This window comes from Colletotrichum chrysophilum (assembly GCF_026319265.1).
Source record: "Colletotrichum chrysophilum strain AFK26 chromosome Unknown scaffold_289, whole genome shotgun sequence".
In the NCBI taxonomy this organism is placed as follows: Eukaryota; Fungi; Ascomycota; class Sordariomycetes; order Glomerellales; family Glomerellaceae; genus Colletotrichum; species Colletotrichum chrysophilum.
In genome coordinates this window covers 21041-30650 of record NW_026517576.1, presented here as the reverse complement: position 1 = coordinate 30650, position 9610 = coordinate 21041, and the positions used below count along the sequence as shown (strand labels likewise).

The window sequence follows — 9610 nt, the reverse complement described above, 5'->3', positions numbered from 1 at the left end:
ATGACCCTGAGCCTGGCTCATGGTCAGACTTCCATAGCTCTTCAGCAATCAACTTAGTATTCATCCTCAGGATACTCTCAGCTTACCTTCACTGCGAATACTTGTTGAGTCTAAGACTGATCACCTTAGCCTCTGAAGACTTGATCTACTACAAGCCTACGACCTACGACCCAGACCACGACCTCAGTGTACTGTTACTACGTGTCAATCCCCAGCTTCTGTTAGCAGACCCTACTGTCGGATAGCTGACCGAAACACCAGATACCTGACAGTATGGAGGGTCAGCTCCTGGTTTCAGTTGACGGAATCATACGGAGTAAGCTTTGAACGAAAGGTTTTCTGGTACGAATACAACTAGTTTTTGCTTATACATGTAGGCTTTTACTGACGAGGCAGTGAATGCAGATGCTCAGGAAAGAATGAACTCCCTCCGGAAACCGGATGTTATGATACCCCCCTAGCATTGGTTGAGGTGATGCCATAGGCGTAAAACGACGTCCCCAACGCCTTGGCGAGTCCAAAATAAAATGCTTCACTTGGCTGCTGGCAGGTCTTGTCTGGGCGATCAACAACGGCAGGCGAGGCGCATTCAAGTGTACCCAGTCCGCCTTGCGTTGTCATTGGCTGGCACCCACAACCTCTCTCCAACCAACATCGACCGTGTCGCTCAAGATGACTCGGCTGTGCCAACAGCAGGTGCGAAGGATTTCTCAATCTCACACAACCCGTCCATCTCGATCTTCTTCTCAACCCCTCATTATTGACGTAAGCAATTCGAACCGTTGCGTTTCTGCTCATCCGGCAAGCAGGAGTCCAAGAGCACATTCTACCGCCGATTGATCGCCCTGGTGAGATCCAACGCCATAAGGCGTCCGTTGCTGTGACTCCAGTCCTCACGCTGCCGGAGGCCCCTCCCGGTGTGACTCAATGCTAATCACGGATCGAGACTGGCTCCTACCAGACCTTCACCACTTCTGCGACTACATCACACAAGCCCTCCTCGAGACAGACCATTGTCAGGTGTCATCAGCAGCAAGACAAAATGATGACATCGATTGAAATCATTGGCTTCGTTAGCGCCGTCACCGATTTCCTCGACTTGGCCGCCGAGAACATCACAGTCGCCCGGGAATTCGGGAATTCAGGCTCCGCTACGACGAAGGCCGACGTCGACTTGGAGCGCCGCATCAAGTTGCTCGACGAACAGATCAAAGCCGTTCATCTGAGCGGGCCGGAAATCGCAAGGGATGGTCACGAGGCCAAGCCGCTCATTCGTGTAGACAAATAGCACGATCTCACAGTGCGGCTCCTCTCGCTATTGGATGGATTCAACTCGGCCAAATATGTCCTAGTAAAGGAGGTAAAACAGAGTTTGATCGACGAATTGGAAGATTGGCGGTCAAAATCTTATCTTCGAATAACAAAAGTAATAAGGTAAGTTTAGCAAGACTTGCAAAAAGTGACCTGAGAACATTGTGCTGAGAGATTTACACAGACACGATCTGAAACGCCTTCTTCGCGACAGAGGCAACCTAGGGTACAGCCTGAGGGCAGACCTAGAGGCCCTTGAGCACAGAATTACGCCGTCGGATGGAGCTGGAGATATATATAACCTTGGATTCCTTGGAGTCATGCGCAACGTTTTCAGCGACTTCAAAACGTGTCTTGTCGAGTACGCGCAGAAGCAGATTCTTGACGAGCTGCGGGTTGATGGCATGAAAACCAGATTTGAAGAGGTCGAAGAGGCACACGAGAGCTCCTTTGCTTGGATTCTAGACACCGACTCACCCCTTGAAGAGGACACTTCCTTCGGTTCACAGGCACGCCAGCAGCTTGTGATGTGGTCTCTCCACGGGCACGGTATCTTCTACATCTCCGGGAAGCCAGGGTCAGGAAAGTCCACTATTATGAAACATCTTTGCCAAAGCTCAAAGATGAAGAAGCATCTACGCGCTTGGGCGGGTGAAAAGTCCTTGTTAATGGCGAGTTTCTTCTTCTGGCAGCTCGGGGCGGATATGCAAAAGTCTCTTGATGGCATGCGCCGTGCGCTGCTATTTTCGGTGTCGGAAGAAGTGCGGACACTAATACAGACTGTGTTTCCAAAACACTATCAGTCTATCATGGAGGAACGACCGCTGCAAGTCCGCTCTTCAGACGTGGACGTGGCTCTGAAATTGCTTCTCGACCAAACCAACTTTTTAACTTCGCACAAACTTGTGTTTTTCATCGACGGCCTTGATGAGCTCGATGGAGACCATGAAAATCTGATGAAAACACTTCTCGAATGGGCCAGGAATTATGGAGAGAGTGTGAAGCTTTGTGTGTCAAGTCGAGAATGGAAGGTATTCAAAGAACAGCTAGCCGGTTATCCAAATATCCGGCTTCAAGACATCACAACTCGCAATATCAGCAGCTACGTCAATCAAGAATTACTAGAAAACGAGGAGACCAATCAATATTCGACTCCATGGGAAATGAAAGCCACAGCAAACTCGACAGAATGAGGGCAATGCGATCGCTTTTGACTGTCCTCCATTGTAACAGGGAACCAGACGATCACCACCCTCCGTGGCTATTGATATCCTATTCGTTTCTCAACGACTACGAACACGACCAAGACTTTGCACTGAAGCTTCCGATTCAACCGATGCATCAAATTGTTTTAGACGAGAGGCTAGAATGTGCTCGCAGATTGGCCTATCAAAAGTCCATGGGCATGCTGGAGACATTTACCCTAAACACAGACGATAAGCCGCGTTATTCACCAGCTGGGCTCGACATAAAAGCGGTAAAGAAGCATTCGGAATTGGAATTCAGACCAGGAGATGCGGAAAAAGGGGTTCGTGTGGAGCCCGCAAAGAGCAGGAACGACAGCGACGATGGTGTCCATGGCTTCGCTGATGATTATTACACCAGTGATTCCCCCGATGACGATGACGAAAACATTATTGAGGTTAAGAACGACGGAGACAACGCCAATCATCTGCATAGGAACGCAAAATATGAGGATGAGAGGAAAATCAACAACCAAATCCCTTCTCAGAAGGGAATCAGATGCGTTCACAAGACCGTTTACGAGTTCCTTGCCAAACCCCAGATTAAGACGATAATGCGCGCCGAATCGATGGGTTCCAACGAAGCGGACTTCAAGCTCCAAGCATTTCTCGCAATAATGAAAATCTTTCGTCCAAGCGTTCATTATGCGAGGACGCGCTTTCTCTTCGACTTTGAATCACTGCACTACCATTCTATGCTAAACCAAGTATCCGAAGCCCGTTTCCTGGCGTTTTTGGAGGAACTAGCTCGTGTTCTGGAACACCACGGAGCTATCGTTGAACATGTGTGGTCTCGCTTTATGGGTGGTGGCCTGACAACGGTGCACCAAGCTTGTCGTCCAGCTTACAGTGAGTTGGTTCTACTAGCTGCAAAGATAGGCACCTCTAAAGGGCTTTGTTCCCTGAGCGGAATGCAACTCGCTCGCCGACTCCAACAAAAGATCAATGACCCGGATATTGTTCTTGATACATACTTTGAGGGCGTGTTTGACTATTTCGACATAGACAAAAATCATGAGAAGATGGAGAGAAGAACGTATAAAGCGAGAATCTATCAGGAACTCGCTGCATACTTTGAAGCTGGAGCTTCGCCCAACGCCAGATCTAACCACGTAATACGCGGATGGAAAGAAACGTAGAATATGACTCTGACCTGTTCGCACATGTGGTTGAGGATGATTTTGGGTCATGAAGATGATGCAGATCTTGCCGAGTCTTTCATCAAACTATTCCTTCTGCACGGGGCCGACGCAAATATTTGGGTCCGAGTCGACGAGGAGTGGTGCAGTCTGTGGTGGCCCGGATTGGCCGGTTGGGTGGACATCTGCGCCACAAGAACATATGACGAGGACGAGGACCTCTCAGCTGAGGATGCCTCATTAGTGTACCATTTTGTCAAGAAGTACGAGGGCGGATTTCCTACCGAGCCGCTTGGAACGTTTCTTGTGGAATTATTTCCACGAGGCGGCCCCGAAATGAAGCGCTTGGCAGATCGGAACTTGGGTTCACAAAGAATGACGGAGCCATCATTCATGATGGATGATATTTGGTGAGCCCTGGAGGAATTCTTAATGTAAAACAGTAAGGTGGGCCACAACGGGTATGGCCAGGCTTTGGCTGAACCAACCACCACGGTAGTTGAAGTAACTTGAAGACTCGGGATGTGAGCCACGCTGGCTGCGGAGACAGCTTCTCTCAATGTCTTCGATGAAAAGCTTGATGTCGCCAGCGTGGGTATAAGAGAGGGCGACTGATGCGCTGGCGAATCTTTCTTCCCTTCGAAGTTCTTGTTCGATGCTCTCCCTTGTGTACTTGTCTGCCTGGCCCCCGAAGTTTGTTCTTGGCAGGCTGAATCATCGTTCGGAGTGATTGTTCGATGTTGGTACCGGTATGCAGTGTTGGATCTTTTGTTTTCCTTCGTTGGGACCCGTTCAAGGGCGCCCTGAACGGCCCCCTTTTACCGCCGTACGGTAAGGTATGCGGGGTTACGGCGCAGTAGATGGGGTTACGTAGTTCTCACCTCTTCATCGCATCCCCCATCCTAAAGCACAATACACGCCTCTGGATTGGGCACGCTTCCGCATATTCTTCCCCGGCCTTGCAACAGCCTTTCCAACATAAAAAGCCCGACCTTGCGAACCGGAAGGCTCATTTGAGTGCAACTGAATCTGCCAACCTAACCACTCTCCCCCCTTCTTAAATTACACAACAAAAATGACCACCGAACACGACATCGACTCTGCGAAGTCGGGCAATATGCCCCCGGGGATGACACCAATGGGTGATACTCGAACACAGTCAATTGAGGACTCTATGAAGCGCAGCAAGGAGTTCCGAGACTTGTTTCCGGACGTCGACTTTGGCGGAGGCGTTATCGAACCCACAGTCAACCTCACTTTTGACCTGAAGGTAACACATTCCCTTCATAAAACGCTACCTTAGGATAGAAGCCCTCGCCTGAGAAACAGAATTCGGTTTAACTTGACGGCTGCAGGATAAAGTCGACGAAGAAAACCGGAAGCGCCACGAGGGGCTGATGGCACAGATGTTCGAGCACGTTGCTGAACCCGCTCAGGCTGAACACTTCTTCTGGAAGGCAAGAGAGTGCCTGGAAGCTTACCCGGAGGTTCTGTCGCAGTTTGACAAGATATACCTTAACGGCAGGCCAGTGTCGGTGATGATTGGGCAGTTGAATGAGGCCTTCTCCCTTCAGAAGGCCAACATGGCGGGAAGTAGCAAGATAAGCCAGGCGTGAGCGGCCATAATAGTCTTCTATGATGGGGAAATCAGTGTGTTCCATGCTTTGTTCAGGCAGGCTAGAGCAATGGATGCAAATTGTCCGGCATTCGCAGATTTCCGTCTATTTTTGTGAGCCTTTTTAAGTGAACGTCATCTGCGCCACAGTTTCCCAGGACTTTCCATCAAGTAGGAGCCATAGGCGCCTGTAGGCAGACTTTATCCAAATCTGTATCTCACAATGACTTAATTGACATCACATGTTTTCACCCAATGTAGCAGTAAATTTGCAATATGGTATCTGGAATCGAGGTTGCTATTGGGGTTGCTATTGGCTCGGCGTTTGTGATAAGGTAATATGCCCCCTACACATGCTCAAGGCAGACTCATGTACAGTTCTAGAAGCCGACTAAAGTTCGGAGTTCCCAGCCCTGTCACAGGATCCCATCCATCAGACGCCGCAAAAGCTTGGGTGACACCACAGCCGCTGTTCCAACCCGTCTTCGCATCGCGGAGGGCCTTCTTCCCGATGTCGTACAAAAAAGGATTGAGAAATCCTACGGGACTTTTGCCAACCGCCTGTCTAGCGTTGTTAATGAGGGCGACCATGGATGCAAACACAGGAGCTGACGCCGACGTGCCGGCGACGCGCCATAGTTTGCCGTTGGAGTAAGCGACCACATCGTTGGCTACCGCGGAGACGTCCGGGAAGCCACGACCGCGCGGGTTAAAGTAGCCTTCAGTCGAGAGATTTCTCAGATGACTCTGCAGGGAAGGCTGGTCGAGGTAGGACATTGATGCGCTCTGTTGGTAAAAAGGAGTCTTGAAAACTCTGCTGTATCCGCCGCCCGAACTCGAAGGAGGATTCGAAATGGAGAAGGCTGTTTCGGGAGGAAAGGACTTCCAGCTGGTTCCGTTCTTCCAGGTCGAGTTGGTGGGTACCAGCTGCGTGCCGCCAACAGTGGTCACCCATGGGCAGGAAGCAGGGAACGCGGGCGTGAAGTGGCCATGTGTTCCGTTTGTCGTTACATTTCCTGAGTTGGGGTCGATGCAGGAATTTCCTTGGTGAGAGGTCCCGGTGTCGCCTGAGCTGACAATGACGCTGACGCCTCGCAACCCAAGCTTCAAGTACTCAAGGCACTGGCGCCGGAGATACCCCTCAGAAAAGGTGGCCTCGTTGTAGACGTACGAGACTGAGATCACTGACGGAGGATCGTAGACACCGCAGTCCGAAGAGTTGTAGCCCCCAGGTCGCGTGTTCGGGTACACGGGATCAAAGTATGGATCTAGGCCGGTAAGGCAATACTCCTTGCTAAATGCTGCTAGCATGGTGTTCAGATTGCCACCCAGGAACTGATCGCCGACCTTGGTTCGCATCATTAGCACTTTTGATCCATATTTTGAGGGCTCGGACTCAACTTACCTGGATGTTCGTGACCGGGAGTGGGCTGATAAGCGACATGGCATACTCATGATCGAGATTGGACTCCAGGTTGAAGGGCCACATTTTGACATCGTCCTGCAGGTAGCCTCCATTGGCAGGAGGAACCTTTGGCCTTTGGCCAACAAGCCCCGGATGGAAGCGCGAAAAGAAGCCATCGAGATCCTCCGGCAGCCAGCTCACCCAGGCAGGCTGGTAGATGCCCAACGAGTTTTGCGAAGGAGAGACGGCAGCATTGGTAGTTGGCATGTTGTAAAGCGACCGATAACATTCGGGCGTCATGTACTTGAAGCAGTCTAGTTGTTGACTTGGTGAACTCTGCCGCTTGAGAGTTGTCGTTGACAGCATGTTGAACGGCTTTGCCTTGGCGACAGCCGATGGCACTCCGCCCAAATCAATCCCGGGGAGGACCGCATCGATATTACCCGAAATATGTGCGGGAAGTCGAAACGACTTGGTAGCCAATTGGATGGAGTTGTCCTTGGAGTAACTGTAGAACGTGGCGTCGATGAGCCGTTCTGCTCGCTCGACGGTGTTGTTGAAGAAAATATGGCTGCCGTCTGAACTCACGCTCATACTGGAGCGTGGTATGCCGGCAGAGTCCAACCACTTCGCAGTCTGACGGACCACGTCTGCTGATGGGGCAAACATCTCAGATACCTCGTCCGCAGAAAGATGGTGACCGAACTTGTCCGAACTTGGGTCGGAGATGGCACGGAGAACATCTTCGGCAGCCGAGGTGCCAGACTCAGGAACAGAGAGGGCGAAGTCCATACGGATAGGGTAGTTTCCGGGCGCCCGAGATTCTCGTCGCCAGCCGGCCTCACGCCAGTTGCCGGACATGGTCCATGTCTGCTGTTTGGCCTGAGGTTTCGCTTGCGAGAGAGTTATCGCCAATTGCGCGACTGCGCGACTGCGGGGACCAGGTATAGACGCATGATGATGATGATACGACCTTGCCGAGTGAGGTTAAGGTTCTAGGTACATAGACGTATCATAAACTGGATCTTTAAATGCGCTTGCATCCAGACACAAGGCCGTAGAACGCCTTACGCAGAGGCTGTGCAATACCCCCAAGCCTACGAGGGGACGTTTTCCTAACTACATGCCGTATGCTGTTGGAAGGGGTCGGTTTCCTGTAAATTAAAATTTTGAAGTTCAGGCAGCCTCTGATGGTGAATATAGAAGCCTGCGTCCCACCCCTTCACACCAATCAGCTCAGAAACAGCATCGTCCCATGACAAGGGTGATTGACAGCCTAGCCCCCCACCGATTCCCAGGATATGAAGACAGTTGGAAGATTCGTAACGTTGGTTGGCAGTGGCTGACTTTGGTCAGGAGAAAGGGACCCCGCGCATAGCCCCCTTGGCAGCGGAAGCGCCCGCTGATGCGGCGTAGCCAAGAAAGGCTGCGTCTTCTGGAACTTTGGTATGAGGCTTTTGTGCCGTGCGTCTACAGTGAATATGATGTGACATTGGGGTGTAGCCGACCCCATCTTCCCTGCGTCCAGGCACATTGTCGCATGTATTGAAGTTTAAGGTGGCTGAGAACATGCCAACAATCATGTGTTGAAGTAAGACCGATGAGAAGTACAGCGTATACTCTCGGGGTCGACTTTGAGGTTCGAAGTTAGCATACTACGAAGGCGATTCGCACAATCTGAGCATCCTCTTCACTATCTATGTTTTGAGATTGAACCAAGCAGTAAACACGTGGAGCCATTCTGGAAACCTTCATTCTGCTACTCCAAAAGCCCAAGTGCCAAGCAGGAATGTGATGGCACCGTAAGCAAGGCGGAGAGGTTGGTTGATTGTCACAAGAACCGGGCATTCTGCGGATGTACCCAACCATTCTCATCTGTCTAATATCCTTCCAACATGCATGCATCCGCATAGTCGCTTTAGGGGTACACGGATCGATTTAATACTCCGTCCGCATGTTGGAAGAGGAAGGACTTTGGTCCAATCCCAAGTTTAGCCTTCCTTACTTGATGTAGGCGTTTTTCATCTGCCAAGGTTTCCTGACTTCTCACGCTCATGAACTTGGCTCTGGACTCATCGAATACTCTAAGGCGCAAGACGCGAGTTCTTTGGCATGAGTATTTGATAACCATAAATACCGTGGCAACCTCCAGCCAAATGAATCTTCTTCTCTCATCCCCATCGCACTCAACTTTCCAAGCTCAAGTCCAAATTCATAAACACTGTATTCCTATCAATAACTCTCAACCAACTCCACCCTTGCACCATGCGTTTCACTCCGGCTTTTGTTATCGCCATGGCTTCGGTTGCCTCTGCGGGACCAATTGCCAACGAGAAAAGGGTGAGCTCGGAAAGAATCATCCTGTTAAAGTCGGATTTTGCTAACACACTGATGTGTGTCAGACTGGCGGGAACGCGGTACGTTCTTGAGCATCTTGTCATCTCGAAGTCTTGTACTAGCACATGACGCTGTTGTTTGTCAGAGCTTGAATGTTGCAGAGCTAACTCGAGGCAAACTTTTAGCCGGCTTGCATGGCCTTCTGTTGGGAGTTTTGCATCGTTCCCACCGCCTGTGGTACTTGCATCGCCGCCTGTATGGCGGTGGCCAACCCCGTAAAGGAGCTCGACACTTCTGAGTTTCAGGCCATTGTTGACGCCGCGAAGCCTGGGTCTGTGGCGGCTCAGTAGTTGTTTCAACTGCGCGGTACTATTGAGTTTCGGCGGACATTGTGGGAAACATCTTGGACTTGAATAGTAACTGTTTGTGAGCGAGGGCTTGGTGGTTCAGCAGTGGTTTGGCGAATGCAGACGCTCTTTACATCATAAATAAAACTTCGATCTGCGGCATTTCGCTGCGGATTGTCACAAACACTATTTGAAATATGCCTGGTATGACT

General features: G+C 50.7%; 3 protein-coding genes across 3 annotated transcripts; 2 read left to right on the top strand and 1 right to left on the bottom strand.

The window, feature by feature from the left end:
* Positions 1-1042: 1042 nt before the first annotated feature.
* COL26b_014070 (uncharacterized protein) lies at positions 1043-1288 on the top strand (the record flags this gene model as incomplete). The annotated part of the gene is made up of 1 exon (XM_053186650.1): positions 1043-1288. One exon carries the CDS (start codon positions 1043-1045, stop codon positions 1286-1288), a length of 246 nt encoding a protein of 81 aa, XP_053029411.1.
* Positions 1289-4769: 3481 nt separating this feature from the next.
* COL26b_014069 (uncharacterized protein) lies at positions 4770-5310 on the top strand (the record flags this gene model as incomplete). Its single annotated transcript, XM_053186649.1, has 2 exons — positions 4770-4964; positions 5050-5310. The coding sequence occupies 2 exons, from the start codon at positions 4770-4772 to the stop codon at positions 5308-5310; spliced, it is 456 nt and encodes a 151-aa protein (XP_053029410.1).
* Positions 5311-5666: 356 nt separating this feature from the next.
* Positions 5667-7575, bottom strand: COL26b_014068 (uncharacterized protein; the record flags this gene model as incomplete). Its single annotated transcript, XM_053186648.1, has 2 exons — positions 5667-6656; positions 6715-7575. The coding sequence occupies 2 exons, from the start codon at positions 7573-7575 to the stop codon at positions 5667-5669; spliced, it is 1851 nt and encodes a 616-aa protein (XP_053029409.1).
* Between the last annotated feature and the right edge of the window lie 2035 nt (positions 7576-9610).